At 44.5% G+C, this 18,656-nt stretch overlaps 2 protein-coding genes across 3 annotated transcripts in view; both read left to right on the plus strand.

Moving 5' to 3' along the window:
• Positions 1-18,656, plus strand: part of PUS3 (pseudouridine synthase 3) — a 212,365-nt gene that overhangs the window by 45,491 nt on the left and 148,218 nt on the right. The gene's annotated exons all lie outside the window — the stretch shown is intronic.
• Positions 1-18,656, plus strand: part of LOC137425249 (uncharacterized) — a 58,461-nt gene that overhangs the window by 9,851 nt on the left and 29,954 nt on the right. For both annotated transcript variants that reach the window (XM_068113477.2, XM_078776447.1), the window contains exons 4-8: positions 2,363-2,492; positions 7,850-8,099; positions 8,629-8,748; positions 17,659-17,864; positions 18,181-18,442. In XM_068113477.2, the coding sequence (XP_067969578.2) occupies positions 2,363-2,492; positions 7,850-8,099; positions 8,629-8,748; positions 17,659-17,864; positions 18,181-18,442 (968 nt within the window). The remainder of the gene's footprint in view (positions 1-2,362; positions 2,493-7,849; positions 8,100-8,628; positions 8,749-17,658; positions 17,865-18,180; positions 18,443-18,656) is intronic.

The raw sequence follows: 18,656 nt of genomic DNA on the forward strand, positions 1-18,656 counted from the left end.
GTGATGGTAGATTGCCGAGCGGTTTAGCAACCCGCAGCTCGAGCCGTTAACAAAGGACTAAACCCGACTATAGCGGTTGGCCAAATCGCGCCACAGGTACTCAATTGGAGACAGGACAAAAGCGATCGGGGTAAGAAGAACCCAAAGTAAGCAATAACAGGTATTTATTAATTATTTACACGAAATGAAGAGGAAACGAAAGGCAAAGAATATACAGAAGAAGAAAAAGAAGAAGCAGGTACACAGGGCAGCCTTAAACAGTCTTGCTCTACGATCCCAGACAAACATACGCACTCACACGGGGATTGTAGCTGGTAGGGTGGAAGGTCCAGGTGGATGGTCCAGGCAATGGGGTCCAGGCTCCGGTCCCGCGGGCGAAAACCCGGCAGGCAGCTTCGGGCGTATCGTTCAACCGCGAGCGGACCTTACGTTTCGCGGGGGGGACTGGGATGCTCCGTATGTAATAAATGAATGGCTTTGCCATATGCATCCTCTCCAAGGTTCTCTTATAACGCCTTTGCAATGAGCGCCGCCGTATAGTTCTTTCGCCACCGCCGTATAGTTCTTTCGCCACCGCCGTATAGTTCTTTCGCCACCGCCGTGTGCACCCGAGTCATGTTCAAGAGCGCCGCCGTATAGTTCTTTCGCCAGAGATGTCTCCGCGCAGTTCTTTCAAAAGGAGCCCGTCGAAAGAAGTCCGTCAAAGGGCTTTTCGCGCGCTCTTTTATAACGCGAGCCAAGATTACTACGCGCTCCTCCGAAACCACGCCCGCCACCGAGCTCACCTCAGCCCTGGTTGGCTCGCCGAAAGGGCCACGCCTCGGTCTCGGCGCTCCGCCCCCTTCTCCGGCTTGACCACGTGCGTAATGGCGTTTGAATGCAGCGAACGCTGCTGGCAAGCAAAGTAACGCAATTTGGAGAGAGAGAGAGCAAAATGGACAGAATGGGGCCTATCTTATTTAATTAATGCAACGCAGATTCAACTATTGGGAACAGATCCTTAACTGAAACACATAATAATGAAATAACTACAGAGAGGTCCTATGGTTCTCTACGTGTTGTACATGGACTAACTAGGGTGCGATCTTCAATAAAGCCAATTGATGGGGATATTTACAGGGGATCATTTATAAGGGAAACATTTACTAAAATTTACTAGTGAAGGTTCTAAAAACCATAACAATATATTTTTTGAGATCTCCTAACAGACAGACAGGGGTAAAAATATACCCTCCAGACGGAGGCCCATATGTATACCGTCATGCTCCTCTATTAAATAACTCCCTCTATTTTTCTTTTGCATAGAACGACGTGGTTACCCCACGTGGACGTGGGACAAGAGCACGTGGAGCGAAAGGCCGGGTTAAGCAATTGTTTGACTTTGTCGGTCGATGATGGAGGAAAGACGACTTCAATTGAATTTTATATTTTGAATACGACAGAACACAAATCTGGCCACGAGCATGCACTTGTACAGTTTAGCAGGATTTTGGCTTTGAAATTGACAAAATGTACGCGATGTTTAATGCTCATTTGGAGAGAGGGGTAAGGTTTTTATTTATGTATTTATTTTATTTGGCCTGTCTCACAGTCAAACAAAATTGAAAACAATTTTAAACAGGAAACTTACTGTTTTTAGGAACGTCCTAAAGGATACAAACAGCAGGCACAGAAATAATTTAACATGGTAAAGACGGTGCAATCAATGGCTGTAAACTTCTTAAATTTTATTATCCTTTAAAATCTTTGTTTTATTTCAATAATTTAATTATATGCCTGAACACTGCAGAACACGTCATCTTCTTTGAACTTTCAAAAACCTTCCATTTAGCATGACTTGGAAAAATATTTATCCTATATCAGGTCCTGAGTACCAGTTCACTGGTAATTCCCTGTGTGTCGCAAGGGGCGACTAACAGGGTTGGCGGCAGGAAGGGCATCCGGCCATAAAACATTGCTTCAAAAAGGGGCCATGGTGCCCAAAAAAGGCCAACCCCTGCTCTGCGGGGAAAAATGGCTTCTAGAGGTGGTTCTATATCAGGTCTTGAGAGCAGAGTAACTGAGATTCAGCTTTCATATCAATATGGTGGCTCCGAGCATATGGTTACCATCGCGCCTGTTATTCAAACGTCACAAGCAAAACTAATATAGATCGTGCTTGGAAATGCAAAGCAAGAGTTGAAAATACTGTTACCATGTTGTCCTTTTTCTCAAGACTGCATGAGGTAAGGTGTTTTATGAAATGTAGTTGCATGGTATCAACTAGAAGGTAAGGAAAACATTGCATTTGACAAATTATTGGCTTGGTTTATAGTGAACTTTTACCATTTATTCACTACATTTGTCCATGTACTTGTCTCAGTCCTATGCCCAGCCTGCCTATGCTGGTTACAGCCAACCTCAGGCCGCTGATGGCAGTTATGCTGCACAGACAGCAAGCTACGGACAGTCTGCCTACTCTTATGGACAGACCCAACCACCGGCACAGACAGGTTAGATTAATGTACCTTTTTGTTGCCTTTGCTGATTCTGCATTTATCGCTGTTACCATTCAAGTTACACTTGATACTCCATTCCTTTGTTTTATATCCTCATTGTTGTCTTTTCATTAAAAGGGGGGTCCTTGTCATTGTCACAAAAAGAGTCATTGTCACACACCCAACCTGTCCACCAATGTTTATCTGAATCTCTCCTTAACTTTTTGAGATTCCGGTTCACAGACAGACAGGTGTGAAAACTTAACGTTTGTCCACCTTAGGTGGCGGAGGTAAAATGGTCTCATTATTCTGTCACATGGCTTGTGCATAAAACGTGTATGGAAAGACCAGGAAAACTTTTTTTTTTGGTCTAGAACACTCCTGGATATTTGGTATTCCATGTGAACCATGCCCATCCAGGAAGCAAACTTTTCAGCAAAGTGTGTACATCAGAAGAGCTGCAGAACAAGGAAGGTTCAGCAGACAAAGTGGATGCAAATGCACAGATGGACCACAGAATGAAGAAAGATTGATTGGACATGGAGGGTGTGGAAAAAGCTGACGTTGCATGGTATATAGATTTGGAAGTGCCGAAGGGAAAATAAAAAGACTACAGATTCGAACACAGTTCAGTTTAACATGGGAAAAATAAAGATTTCTGTTAACTTAGGTTTTGTGAGGGCAATAAATGTTTTTTATTTTAATTTATTATTATTATTTTTTGTATACATAGTCTAGTTTTGTGGAAGAGCTAGTACTAGTACACTGAACGGATCAGGATACAACGGGACAAATAGTAAGGGCATTTTATGAGATATTTCACAAATCTGTTAACTAAATTGTTACCAAAAAATTTCTTCACCAATATGTTTGTAAAGGAGTGTAATATGTGTTAAAATGCTGAAGTTCAACTCCCGTGGGAAACCCAGAAAAAAAGCTGTTGAATTCGGGTACCGAAAAATTATTTTCGAGAATTTGTTTTTTTTTTATCGGCCCTTAAGTAACTTATGAGGGGTCAAATAAGGGTTTTTCATGATTCTGAGTTGATTGTTAACATTTATATTTTCACTTTTACATTTACACAAAAGTAGCTTTTATTTCACATACATATATAATACTCAAGAGTTATTTCTCATTCACAATGTCAGAAGTTTCAACAGTCATTGTCTGTCTTCTTCAGACTCAACAACATCATGACTGCAGTTTCTGCATGTAATGCCATTACAGACTCCACAGGCGGAGATGCACGTGACCCCATTCTTCTTGCAGCTGCATCGCCGGTTGCTGCAATCTCCATGACAATTACAGCTCGTGAACTGCAATAGCTCCTCAGGAGCCGTGGGATCCAGTGTTGGAACTGGCTCATACCCATGCACACCTATTGTCCATCCATAGTCACTGGGGTTCAGAGACATGCTCTGTAGAAGGATCCAGTCCCGGGTCTGCAGGTAGGCACGGAGTGAATGTTGTGCAGCTGCACCCTCTGTTGGAGGTAGAGTCTCTGGTTTGATCACTCCTGCCGCTGCCTTCCTTGAGAACATGTTGTACCGAATTTCACCCAATGTAGTATCTCGTCCATGGTAAATGTACTTGAAAATCGCCTTCAACTTCACCCGGGGGAAAGCTGCTGTTGTCTGTGGATCTGGCAAAGGTGGTGCCGGAGAGGTGACTTCGATCCAACCCATTGAGTGAAAGGGAGCGTTTCCGTGAATAGAGACAATGTTTAAATCTATATTGTCTCCAACAAACTGAGTGACTGCATTGTTTGTTTCCCCAACCTCCATAAAGACCACCTGATCATTACTTGACAATTCACTTTCACTGGCTGGCACTTTGGCTGTCATCACTGATTGATCCTCAAGCGCAGCATCAACCGCAACCTCATCATTGATCTGTTCATCGGTTTCCTCCACAATGGTGTCAAGAGTGCCAGAAGTATCTGGAACATCATCTCCACTCCTACTATTAAGGAAGCAGTATTTGTAGTTTTGTGTCTCCGTGTAAGACTCAGTGTATCCCAGCCGGTGGAACTTGTTGAGCATCCATTTTGACCCAAATCTATGATCAAGTTGTATGGCAAGCCCCATTTGGTGTGGCAATACTCCAGACCGAGGTCGACAGGCCTTAATAAAATTCTGCCCCCAAACGGCAACTCTTTCGTCTGTCTTGACAATCGGTCTCGAGCACATCTGAAGGCTTGCAGGAACAAGTGTCAGCTGACTATCGATGTCAGTCATACTGTGTGTGGTGGGGTATGACTTTGGACCTAAATCAATCAAGGCAATATCATTGGATATGAACTTGAGTGCCGTCTTTATGATCTGAGTCTTCTCATCTCCATGGTCAAGATTAGCATGATGCACTCGCAGAATATTGTCGGTGCCATCTTTGAGACAGAGTACATCTGCCCTTCTTTCCTGTGTTGTGAAATACAAGGTGTCTTCGTATTTCTCTAGAAGTTTTATCTTTAGCCAATGCTTTGAATAAGAAAGGCTCTTCTCTGGTGACTGATCAAACTCCTGCAGCTTTTCATGGACTTGGTCCATGTTCATTACCCCATGCTCTAATTCTGAGTCTAACCATTCGCAGAATTCAATAAAAACTGCCTCTCGCTCCTCATCAATACTCCTCTGTCCTCTCTTCCTTTTTCCTTCCTCATCAGTCTTGGACAAACTGTCACCTCTCGCAAACATAAGTTTGCATCGCAAATGGTACAGTGTTTCTTCTGCTACCAAGTCGTTGATCCCTTCCAGGCGTCCAGTGACTTCAGTGCCCCAGTCATCCCCGCGACTCCGTGCTGTCTTCAGCAAGCTTGCCTTCAGTGTATCTGCAGTCAAATTATCTGGCACTCTGTATTTCTTTCTAGCTTGTGCTGGATTATTTTTGTAGAGCTGGGCTGGTTGGTTGCAAAGAATGCATACATCCTTATACAGGAGGTCAACTGACTGATCTTCTAGAACTGCAGCCAGTTGATGAACTGAACTCACAAGTAGTGCGTCTTCTCTTCAACTTTGATGACTCTTTCTCTGCCTTTGATGCTTGAGCTGACTTCTTGGTGGTTGCAACAAAGTTGTTGTACAGATCATTTTTACACTTCTAGTGGTACCTCAGTTTTCCTTCCTTTTGAGCCTCCTTCATACGTTCCACAACAGTAACATTTTCGACAGTTTCTGCTTGTTTCAATAAATTGAGTATCCCTTTGGAGTTGCCTGTATGAGCCTTTCAGCTGGTGTATCCGAGCGTGCACAGATGAAGCAATTGAGCACAGGTGGAGTAACGTCTTCATCCATATTGCTAGACTCCATGTCCTGCAAAGTAGAAAATGAGATATATTTAGAAATTATTTTTCCACAAAGGAGTGTCTGTGGTGAAATATAAATGTTAACAATCAACTCAGAATCATGAAAAACCCTTATTTGACCCCTCATAAGTTACTTAAGGGCCGATAAAAAAAAAAAAAAAAAATTCTCGAAAATAATTTTTCGGTACCCGAATTCAACAGTATTTTTTCTGGGTTTCCCACGGGAGTTGACCTTCAATATTTTAACACATGTTATTACACACCTTTACAAACATATTTGTGAAGAAATTTTTTGGTAACAATTTAGTTAACAGATTTTCATATGTTTCCCTTACTAAAAAGGAACAGTAGAGGGGGTGGCGGGGGGGAACTCCAACAGCAGAGATGGAGGCAGTCTTGGACAAACAGTGTGGGGAAATGTGGCAGGAGAGGATGCATGGGGTGGACGAGTTGGGTACAGGAGGGAAAACTGGAAATTTTGGTGGGGGTTTAATAAGGGTAGAAAATATCATTCTTTTGGATTTGGGACGATCTGAGATGGTGATGAACAGCTGTTTTGAAGACTTGGAGGGAAGAAAGATTGAAGAGAATGTGGAAGTTGTTTCCACAGGCGGGGGGGAAAAAAAGAAGGAATAAATGAGTGGTGGTGAGCAGTGATTCTGGATTTGGGGAGTTTTAGCAGAATGGGGATGATGATGGTGGGTGATGACCTGTTCGCTCTGCAGAAACTTGGGTGGGCTGGGGGGGAAGGTAGGGGTGGTGGGGGAATGGGACAAAGTGCAGAGGGTAGGGTGCAAGACGAGAAAGATCACAAACCTGTCTGCGATGGTGTAGTCTGTAGTGATAACACCATCATCGAGATTAATCTCATGACATTCCAGTGATCTTTATGGCCTTCGTTTCCACAGCGTCAAGCTAAGCAAGATATGAGGTAGGGGAGCCAGCCCAGAGGGGGAAAGCAGTACTCTATCAAGCTGCAAATTTAGGCCTTGTTGGTGGATCGGAGTTGAGGTGTTCCAAGGAAGGACTTTATATGATGGAGGCTGCCAAGTTGGCAGATGGCCAACTTTGAAATGTGGTCTGCTCAAGAAAGATCATGGCTGATAGTGAGACCCAGGAGTTTGAATGACTAAACGTCCTCCATAGGATTGTTAAAGTCGTTGGAGGGTTGGGGGGAGGAGAATGGTTGCCAAATGGTCCTTTCAAAGGGAGATAGTGAGAGCGTGAGACTTGTCAGGACTGAAAGACATAATCCAAGTGTTTGACCAGCTTCAGAGAGAGAGATTTAGGAAGATCAAGAATGTGACTGGGCCCAGAACATTGCCCTGCGGCACTTAACGTTGATGAGGACAGGAGATTAAAGGATTCTGTTGAGAGCCACACATTAGGAAAGGAAGTTACGAGAGTAGAGGAAGTTAGCCATGTGTGGCGTTGACCTTGGATGCCACAGGCAGAGTTTGGAGAGCAAGGCAGGATGCCAGATTGTATCAAAGCATGAGATGTGTCTAGAGAGACTGCCTGATCTCATGTCTGACATTGAGGGCTTTCATCCATTGTTGGGTGAGTAGAAGTTGCAGGTCCAAGGTAGAGTGACAAGGTCTGAAACCAAATTGGTGATCTGAGATTAAGTTGGAGAAAAGTAAGGATTTCATATCCATTGCGATGATTGATTCCATGACCCCGCTGATTATTCGAAGCAAGTTGATAAGTTTGTAGTTAAGGGGATCAGATTTTGCACCTTCTTGTGTAATGTATTGATGTTGGCAGATTTATAAACAGATGGAAGATGACAGAGTGCAAATGATAGGGTGAAAAGGGTAGAGGGAGGATGTGTAAGAGCAGGTTTTTAGGACACTGAGCTGATGCTCTCCAGTCCAGAAGCAGTCATAATCGAGGATTGAAAGAACCTTCACCTTCTCTGGTGAAATGTGTGTAACCAGTGTGGTCAGGGGCAGGGTGGAGGCTGGAGGGCTGGAAGGACCTGACAAGAATAGTTGGTTTAAAATGCCCCTTTCTCCACTTATTGTTTCCTTCCACCTAAAAATTTTTTTGGGGTGTCGTACAATTACAGGTTACACCCAACCTGCAGTAAACACTGCTGCTGTCGCATCTGCTACTCCAGCAACAGCTGCGGTCACAGTGGCTCCTCCTTCACATACGACCTACGCTCAGTCCTACAGCACGGCCTATGACACAGCAGGAACTGGGAGCCACGCGGCCTATGGAAGCCAAGCTGCTGCCTATGGGAGCCAAGCGAGTTATGCAGGATATGGGGGGCAAACTGCAACCACTCCAACCCAGCCCCCACCATCTGTGCAGAGGTAGGGAGGTCATTATCTTTCTTTCCTACTGCTACTGCTGCCTGTAAGTGTTCTGCTGAAAGGAGTTTCTCGCTGAGGACACAGAATATGTTCTTTTTGTGTTTGTTTTCTTTAATACAATTTTGAGTGTGAAAAACCAACAAAAAACCTCGTTTGTTTTGTACGGATTTATTTCCTTTATCCGCTGTGGTTGTCCCAGAAGCAAGTCCAATTCTCTAATTCCTAATTCTTTCTCTTTCTGTGTCGCAAAACTATTTGGTGCATTCAGTATATGCAAAGTATTGTATGCATGTCATGAAATATTACATTGCAACCCCAAAACACCACTGATATTTTCTTTAGTTGAAATATAATGAACTTGTGGGGAAAAAAGAAAAGAAAAGGTTATTGTATGCCGTGTCTGTTACTCTTCTCTAATATACAGTCGTTTTACTTTCATGCAAGGTGCTGGACTGTTAAATTTCCAGTGGTGCTGTCTATTGCTGCGACCTTTGCCATTTCACAAAGTACCTTTGTTTTGTGTGTGCAGCCGTGCGACAGATGCATACAGTCAGGCCAGTGGTTACGGACAAACTACAGGTTATGGACAGAGTAGTTCTTACCCTGGCTACCAGCAAACAAGTACTGCTCAAGCAGCCCCACCCAGCAGGTACTTGTGTGTTATTGATGTGGTTACTTTGTTGTTTGAGTTCTCAGGGTGCTTGCAGTTGAAAACCATGAGGGGCGTGGCCTGCTCAACAAACCGTGATGATGGGTTGGTCCCAATGGCTTAAAATGGTGAAAGGAAATAGACTGTACAGTGGCCTGCAAAAGTATTCACACCCCCACCCTCCTCCAAAGTTTTCATATTTTGATGCCACCTGAGCTTATTACCTACACTGCCAAAGGTTGCGGAGGTTATGTTTTCTTTTACTCCGTCTTTGTTTGTCTGTGTGCAGGATATCTCAAAGTTTTTTTGGATGGATTAGGATGAAATTTGTTGGGCAGGTTGGGTGTGTGACAAGGATGAATTGATTAACTTGAACTCAATTGAACATTTATGGTGTGACTTGAAGATTGCAGTCCATCAATGATCTCCATCAGACTTGGCAGAACTAGAGCAATTTTCATGTGAAAATGGGCAAATATTTTACCATCTCACTGCAAAGCTGGTAGAGACCGACCCAAAATACTCATAGCAGTCATTGTTACGATGTTGTGTACATCTTCCCGGTGTGTACCCTGGTTTAGAATAGGTACACCGTATCCCTGCGTGTCGTAAGAGGCGACTAAAAGGGTTGGCGTCAGGAAGGGCATCCGGCCAGAAAAACATTGCCTCAAAAAGAGAACCATGACAATTACAACTACATGTGGGCAGGGTACAGCCCGAAGTACCCCGTCGGGGACCCCACTCCCTCTCGTCAAAACTCAAGGTGGGGAACCCGATCGAAGCAAGGGTGGAAATCACTCCATTTATGACGACGAAACATCTGATGCCCGAAGTGGAGATCGGTTTCTGAGGTTTGGGACATGGAATGTAGGAACAATGACAGGGAGATCAGGAGAAGTGGTGGAAGTATTGGTCAGAAGAAGAGTGGACATATGTTGTGTGCAAGAGACGAGATGGAAGGGAAGTGGTGTGAGAATGGTGAAGGGTAGGCAGGGACAGAAATACCAAGTTTGTGTGGCAAGGGTGCCCGGAGGGCATACATGGCATTGGTGTCCTGTTTTCTGAGGAGTTTGTAGACAGTGTGGTGAGTGTGACTAGAGTGAGTGATACGTTGATGACGGTGAAAATGATGATTGGAAAGCTCTTGGTGAACGTCATCTCGGGATATGCTCTGCAGGTTGGTCGAAGCAATGAAGAGAAGGACAAGTTCTGGTGTGCGATAGAGAAGCTGATGGAAAACGTGAAAGATGAGAAAATTGTTGTGGTCGGAGGAGACCGAAATGGACATGTGGGAAGGAGTATGGACGGTTTTGAGGGAGTTCATGGGGGTTATGGATATGGTGTGAGAAATGGAGAAGGTGAAAGGATTTTGGAGTTTGCTGATGGAGCTGATTTGTTGATTTGTAATATTCAGTTCCAGAAAGGGGATAATAAGCTTGTTACATACACGTCAGGTGGGTCGACGACAACCGTTGACTACCTGATGGTGCGTAGGCGAGATAGGGGGCACCTCCGGGACACAAAGGTTATCCCGGGGGAGGAGGCTGTTTCACAGCACCACTTGGTTGTCTGCGACATAAGGGTGAAAGGTGCGAGGAGAGCTCGGCGGGTGAAGTATCAACCGAGAATGAAGGTGTGGAGGTTGAAAGATGTAACAGTAAGGGAGGCATTAAAAGAGAGGCTGAGTAGGGTAGAGGATGATGTGGTTGAGCTTGAAAGTGGTTGGATGTCAATGAAAGATAGTCTGTTGGGAGCAGATGGTGAGGTATGTGGATGGACAAAAGGACCACCGAGGCACTCGGAAACATGGTGGTGGGATGATGAAGTTGGAAAGAGGATTGACGAGAAGAGGAAGAAGTTCAAGGAGTGGCAGAAGGCAAAGGGTACGGGGGCAGAAAAAGCAGAGCATGAAAGTTATAAGGCAGCCAAGAAGGCTGCAAATAAAGAGGCAACAAAGGCGCAGGAGGCATGTAGGAAAATGTTCGGAGAACGCTTGGATTCGGAAGAGGGTCAGAGAGCGGTATTCAGAATTGCAAAGCAGATAGCGAAAGAGAGGTGTGATGTGATTGGGGTGAGTTGCTTGAAGGATGAAGTGGGACAAATCGTTGTGGACCCAGATGGAATTAAAGGAAGATGGAAGAGATATGTGGAAATGCTGTTGAATGCAGAGAACGATTTGGATGGCAACATCGAGAGTAACCCAGTTTTAGGACCGGCAGAGAAGATAACTGAGAAGGAAGTTGAGGAAGCGATAAAAGCAATGAAGAGTAGAAAAGCGGGAGGGCCGACGGGAGTTGTGGGAGATATGTTGAAGGCAGCAGGAAGTTGGGGTGTGAAGAGAATGACAGATATCTGTAATCTGGTGGTGAAAGAACGCCGCATTCCAGTGGATTGGGAACGTACCCTCGTGCCTCTATACAAAGGGAAAGGTGACCCTCTGAACTGTAGCTCGTATCGAGCAATAAAGTTATTGGAGCATGGAATGAAGGTATTTGAAAGGGTGTTGGAGAGGAAGATAAGGAAGAAGGTGAAGATCGACGAAATGCAGTTTGGATTTATGCCAGGAAGAGGAACGACAGACGTGCTTTTTATTGTGAGGCAGTTGCAGGAGGAGTACATGGAGAAGAGGAAGAAGTTGCTTCTTGGGTTTGTTGATCTGGAGAAAGCATTCGATAGGGTTCCACGCGAAGTAGTGACATCGGCATTGAGGAAGTTAGGAGTGGAGGAATGGTTGATCAGAGTAGTAATGGCAATCTACAAAAGAGCGCGCACAGCTGTAAGGACGAAGGACGGGAACAGTGGTGAGTTTGAGGTGAAGGCGGGAGTGCATCATGGGTCGGTACTAAGCCCACTACTATTTGTAGCTGTTGTGGAGGTGCTGGCTCAGAATGTAAAGGAGGGTTTACCATGGGAGTTGTTGTATGCAGATGATCTGGTGTTGATTGCGGAAAGTATGGATGGACTGAAGGAAAAGATGAACAAGTGGAAGGAATGTATGGAGACAAAAGGTCTGAGGGTGAATATCGGAAAGACGAAGGTGATGGCAAGTGGTAAAGCATGTGGTGAGGTGGAAAGAACTGGGAAGTGGCTGTGTGTTGTGTGCAGGAAGGGTGTCGGAGTGAACTCCATCCAATGTACAATGTGCGCTGAGTGGGTTCATCAAAAATGTAGTGGTCTGAGAGGGCCATTAACCAGTGTGGCAGCTACATTCAAATGTAAGGTGTGCACAGAGGGAGCTGCAGATGGAGGAAATGTTGAATTGGATCTTGGAGATGTCGTGAAGCTTGAAGGTGTGAAAACATTTTGCTACCTCGGAGACGTGCTGAATGGAGAAGGTGGATCAGACTCGGCAACGGATGCGAGAGTGAGATGTGCATGGAAGAATTTTTGGGAACTGAGTGGCGTGCTGATGAGGGGAATGTCGTTGAAGCTGAAGGGAAAGGTGTATGCTGCTTGTGTGAGAAGTGTATGCTGCTTCACCACATGATTTGTGGGAGCGAGACATGGGTCATGAACGAAGGCTGGAAAGGGTGGAAATGCGAATGGTTTGGTGGATGTGTGGAGTATTGTTGAGAGAGAGAGAGAGAGAGAGAGGAAGACAAATTATGAATTGCGAAAGATGATGGGAATAGAGCCTGTGATTGATGCTGTGAAGAGAAACGGTTTGAGATGGTTTGGTCATGTGTTGAGGAAGGATGAAAGTGACTGGTTGAGAAGAGTGATGGAAATGAATGTCGAAGGAAGTAGAGGACGGGGAAGACCGAGAAAGACTTGGCTAAAGGTGGTGGAAGAAGAAATGCGGGCAAGGGGGTTAACAAGGGGAGATGCAGAAAATGGGGCAAAATGGAGAAGATTGTCATGGGGACCGCAAGGCTAACCCCCGCTCTAACAGGGAAAATGGCCTTAAAATGCATGTTGTTGTTGTATTCTAAATATCGTTTTTGGCCCTATCACTCAATGGTGAAGAATCAGTTAAAGGATTATTAAATCCAGATCTGGAAACAGATTTTCACCAAAATCTAATCATTTCATCCTTGTCACGCACCTAACATCTCCAAATTTCGTCCAAATCCGTCAACATCTTTTTGAGACAACTTGTTCACAAGCACAGGCAGTGGTCAAAACATAACCTCCAGAATAAAATAAAATGGTAAACTGCAGGGGAGGAGGAAATGTGGATATTTGGATTACTTCCAGAATTATTTTTTTTTACAACCTGTAAAATCTTTATTTTCTTTCATTCTACACAACATGACCAAAAGTATGCGGACACCCGAACATCGAACATCAATTCCAAAATCATGGGTATTAATATGGGGTTGGTGGGTTTCTATCTTCTATTCTATATATAAATGCAAGTTGCCCAAATTCTGTTTGAGTGGGGTAGATATCATAACCAAAGCATGTTTGAAGGCTGAATGATACCTCGTTTAAGAGCTCTTGGGTCCAGACAATGCATGTGGAGGTTTACATTTTTGTTGCACACTTGGCGCCTATGTGCAGTCTTAGGTTTGCACATCTACAGGAAGTAAAAATAAAAATAACATTACAAAACATAACCACAAATTAGTCTATTCTGTCACAATATAATGACCTTTCTGTCGATTTACTTTACATTGAATTCCCTTACAAACAGAACGTAGAACTCCTTACGAATGCTTCCACTTTCTTTTCATGCACATATAAGGTGTACAAAAGAAGGCTTTGACAATGCTCTGTTTTAAGTGGAAGCAGAAAGTTTCATGGGTGGTGTACTGGTGTATAATCTCAGTGTTGCTGGTTTGCACACCTGCCAGAAGTAAAACTAAAATAGAACAACAAATTATTTAGTCAATTTATGTCCAACGAATATTTTCCTTTTCGTCCATTTACTTCACTGAGAAATCTTCACTCTATTGGAAACAAATTCACCTACAAACAAAACCCGAGACCCCTTACTAATGCTTCTATTTTATTTTCATGCACATGTGAGCAGCGTTTGTGTATCTATCTATTTTTGTCTGCCTGTCTATCCGTTTGTTTTTTATGTTTTTACGTTATGTCTATCCGTTTGTCTATCCTGTCTATCCATCGCTTTTCGAAGCGATGAAGAAAAGGACACGTTCTGGTGTGCGATAGAGAAGCTGATGGAAAACGTGAAAGATGAGGAAGTTGTTGTGGTAGGAGGAGACCTAAATGGACATGTGGGAAGGAGTATGTATGGTTTTGACGGAGTTCATGGGGGTTACGGATATGGTGTGAGAAATGGAGAAGGTGAAAGGATTTTGGAGTTTGCTGATGGAGCTGATTTGTTGATTTGTAATACTCAGTTCCAGAAAGAGGATAATAAGCTTGTTACATACACGTCAGGTGGGTCGACGACAACCGTTGACTACCTGATGGTGCGTAGGCGAGATAGGGGGCACCTCCGGGACACAAAGGTGATCCCGGGGGAGGAGGCTGTTTCACAGCACCACTTGGTTGTCTGCGACGTAAGGGTGAAAGGTGCGAGGAGAGCTCGGCGGGTGAAGTACCAACCGAGAATGAAGGTGTGGAGGTTGAAAGAGGTGACAGTAAGGGAGGCATTAAAAGAGAGGCTGAGTAGGGTCGAGGATGATGTGGTTGAGCTTGAAAGTGGTTGGATGTCAATGAAAGCTTGTCTGTTGGGAGCCGTTGGTGAGGTATGTGGATGGACAAAAGGACCACCGAGGCACTCGGAAACATGGTGGTGGGATGATGAAGTTGGAAAGAGGATTGACGAGAAGAGGAAGAAGTTCAAGGAGTGGCAGAAGGCGAAGGGTACGGGAGCAGAAACAGCAGAGCATGAAAGTTATAAGGCAGCCAGGAAGGCTGCAAAGAAAGAGGTAGCAAAGGCGCAGGAGGCATGTAGGGAAATGTTCGGAGAACGCTTGGATTCGGAAGAGGGTCAGAAAGCAGTATTCAGGATTGCAAAGCAGATAGCGAAAGAGAGGTGTGATGTGATGGGGGTGAGTTGCTTGAAGGATGAAGTGGGACAAATCGTTGTCGACCCAGATGGAATTAAAGGAAGATGGAAAAGATATATGGAAATGCTGTTGAATACAGAGAATGAATGGGATGGCAACATAGAGAGTAACCCTGTTTTAGGACCGGCAGAGAAGATAACTGAGAAGGAAGTTGAGGAAGCGATAAAAGCAATGAAGGGTAGAAAAGCGGGAGGGCCGACGGGAGTTGTGGGAGATTTGTTGAAGGCAGCAGGAAGTTGGGGTGTGAAGAGAATGACAGAGATCTGTAATCTGGTGGTGAAAGAAGGCCGCATTCCAGTGGATTGGGAACTGAGTACCCTCATCCCTCTATACAAGGGGAAAGGTGACCCTCTGGAGTGTGGCTCGTACCGAGCGATAAAGTTATTGGAGCATGGAATGAAGGTATTGGAAAGGGTGTTGGAGAGGAGGATAAGGAAGAAAGTGAAGATCGACGAAATGCAGTTTGGATTCATGCCAGGAAGAGGAACGACAGACGAGCTTTTCATTGTGAGGCAGTTGCAGGAGAAGTACATGGAGAAGAGGAAGAGGTTGTTTCTTGGGTTTGTTGATCTGGAGAAAGCATTCGATAGGGTACCACGCAAAGTATTGACATGGGCATTGAGGAAGTTAGGAGTGGAGGAATGGTTGATCAGAGTAGTGATGGCAATGTACAAAAGAGCGCGCACAGCTGTAAGGACAAAGGACGGGAACAGTGGTGAGTTTGAGGTGAAGGTGGGAGTGCATCAGGGGTCGGTACTAAGTCCATTACTATTTGTAGCTGTGATGGAGGTGCTGGCTCAGAACGTAAAGGAGGGTTTACCGTGGGAGTTGTTGTATGCAGATGATCTGGTGTTGATTGCGGAAAGTATGGATGGACTGAAGGAAAAGATGACCACGTGGAAGGAATGTATGGAGACAAAAGGTCTGAAGGTGAATATCGGAAAGACGAAGGTGATGGCAAGTGGTAAAGCATGTGGTGAGGTGGAAAGAACTGGGAAGTGGCCCTGTGCTGTGTAGGAAGGGTGTCGGAGTGAACTCCATTCAATGTACAATGTGCGCTGAGTGGGTTCATCAAAAATGTAGTGGTCTGAGAGGGTCATTAACCAGTGTGGCAGCTACATTCAAATGTAAGGTGTGCACAGAGGGAGCTGCAGATGGAGGAAATGTTGAGTTGGATCCTCGAGATGGCGTGAAGCTGGAAGGTGTGAAAACATTTTGCTACCTCGGAGACATGCTGAATGGAGAAGGTGGATCAGACTCGGCAACGGTTGCTCGAGTGAGATGTGCATGGAAGAAGTTTCGGGAACTGGGTGGCATGCTGATGATGAGGGGAGTGTCGTTGAAGCTGAAGGGAAAGGTGTATGCTGCATGTGTGAGAAGTGTTATGATTTATGGGAGCGAGACATGGGTAATAAACGTAGAGCAGCAACGAAGGTTGGAAAGGGTGGAAATGCGAATGGTTCGGTGGATGTGTGGAGTATCGTTGAGAGAGAGGAAGACAAATGATGAATTGCGAAAGATGATGGGAATAGAGCCTGTGATTGATGCTGTGAAGAGGAACAGGTTGAGATGGTTTGGTCATGTGTTGAGGAAGGATGAAAGTGACTGGTTGAGAAGAGTGATGGAAATGAATGTAGAAGGAAGCAGAGGACGGGGAAGACCGAAAAAGACTTGGCTAAAGATGGTGGAAGAAGAAATGCGGGCAAGGGGGTTAACAAGGAGAGATGCAGAAAATAGGGCAAAATGGAGAAGATTGTCATGGGGACCGTAAGGCTAACCCCCGCTCTAGCAGGGAAAATGGCCTTTAAAATGCATGTTGTTGTTGTTGTTGTTGTTGTTGTTGTCTATCCGTTTGTTTAAAGTTTTATGATTACTTTAGTATGATTACGTTGGTATGATTTTACATACTGCCCTGTATTCCAGCACCAATTGAAATGGGTTTACAACATTCTGTTTTTCCCTGTTGGATTCAGTTTTCCATTTTGAGTCACAAATTCCATGAATTCTATCCATTTTCCATGATCATGGAAAATCACTCTACCATTTCTACAGTTGCTCAAGTTTATTTCCCCCTTTCACATGCAAGTCCTCCATGGCCAGACATGTTTTTGGGTTCTCCGTCCGGGCTAAACCTTGTTTTTCTCAGCAACCATATGTCCGATTGAGACAACTTTCAGGGTAGGAGTGACACCCATGCAGAATGTTTTTATGATAATTGTGACGTCATAGGTCATGTGGTATGGCAGCCATCTTGGATTAAAAGCAAAGAATGAAAAAATTATTTCTCGGAAACCTAAATGGAAAAATTTGAAACTTGGCACATTGTCAGTACTCCCTATGGGGAACAAAAGCATGATGATGACATCATAGGTGAAGTGGTATACCAGCCAAAAATGTTTTAATCGAATTCCTTATCCTAAAAATCTGAAATTGCATGCACATGATCTATGACCCATTTGTATTGAAATATTAAATTTATGACATCATAGGTTACATGGTTGGCAGCCATTTTAAATTGAAGGAAAATATTAAATAATTATATCTTTGAAACCGCTCACTCTATCGATGCAAAATTTTACAAATATCATGTAACAGCACTGTTGCATATAGTTTGAAAATGATGTCATCGGTCACGTTGTTTGGCAGCCATCTTGGATAGAAAAACGAACCTTATCCGATCAACACAAAACTTCACAAACGTGATCCACTACCCATACATATGCAGAGTGATGGCATCTACCCATTGTGGGATTATGCGAAGGCATATTGGTGACAGTCGCATTGTTCCAGTCTTAATATTGTTTTTGTACATTTGGACTGTTAGAAAAGAAAGAAGTGACTGATTAGATATAATGCAGCATATCCATTGACACGTTCTTGTAAAATTCTGTTTTCAAGTTTTCTTTTTTCTTTTTCATCTCTCCAGTGCTTATGGAAGCAGCCAAAGTGGCTATGAGCAATCTGGGGCCTACAGCCAACCACCACCTCCAAGTTCCTATAGTGGACAACCCCCTCAAGCAGGGCCACCACCCATTTCCTACCCACCTCCTACAACGTCCTATGCACATGGCCAAACTGGCAGCTATGCCCAGACGTCTGCATATGGCCAACCACCACCACCACCAACACAAAGTAGATAATTACTAGGAGTACATGAGAATAAATTGTGTGGGTAATTGACGTAGCCATTTAAATGTGGTGTCGCACTCTCGCTATCTCTCTATCTCTCGCTCTCTCTCGTTCTCAGACACCGGAAATGGTTTCTGTAGCCCTGTAAGGGTGGTGGTAAAGAACGTTGTGGTGGTGCCTTTATTTTACCGATTGGCTCTTGAAGGCTTTGATTGCTTGACATTCTCGTTTCATCAAGATATCTTTTGGCAATTTGTTTCCCAACTTTCTCATCACCCCCATTCCCTCTTTTCCCCTTCCCCATCACCCCCCTCCTTAGGCGGTGGCTACAATCGCTATGGCAATTCTGGCGGTTCCGGGTATGGGCAGACACCTGACGCTGATGGTTCGGCAAGCTATAGTGATGCTGGCCGTGGAAGAGGTCGAGGAAGCTCTCCATACGAGTCTCGTACCTCACCGTATGAGGGCCGAGGCGGCAGCTACGAGAACCGCGGTTACGAGGGCCGTGGAGGGTACGAAGGCAGGGGTCGAGGCTTTGATCGGGGCGGGCGTGGCAGCATGCTTCGAGGACGAGGCATGGGGTAAGTGTTTTGCTATAATTGCCATAAACTCACCAACCTTTTCTTGCAATGAACCTTTTGCGTTCAAATCGTCAATCCTGTTTGGTTGTTTTTGTTTTTTTCCAATTCGATCTTCTGTCCATTTGTTCGTGTCATCTTTCAATGGGCTTTAAAAAATAATTATGAAATCAAATTGGTTGTTCGATCGAATTGGCAAATTACTTTTTAAACAGTG

This window comes from Myxine glutinosa, chromosome 4, assembly GCF_964187855.1.
Source record: "Myxine glutinosa chromosome 4, kmMyxGlut1.1, whole genome shotgun sequence".
Classification (NCBI taxonomy): Eukaryota; Metazoa; Chordata; class Myxini; order Myxiniformes; family Myxinidae; genus Myxine; species Myxine glutinosa.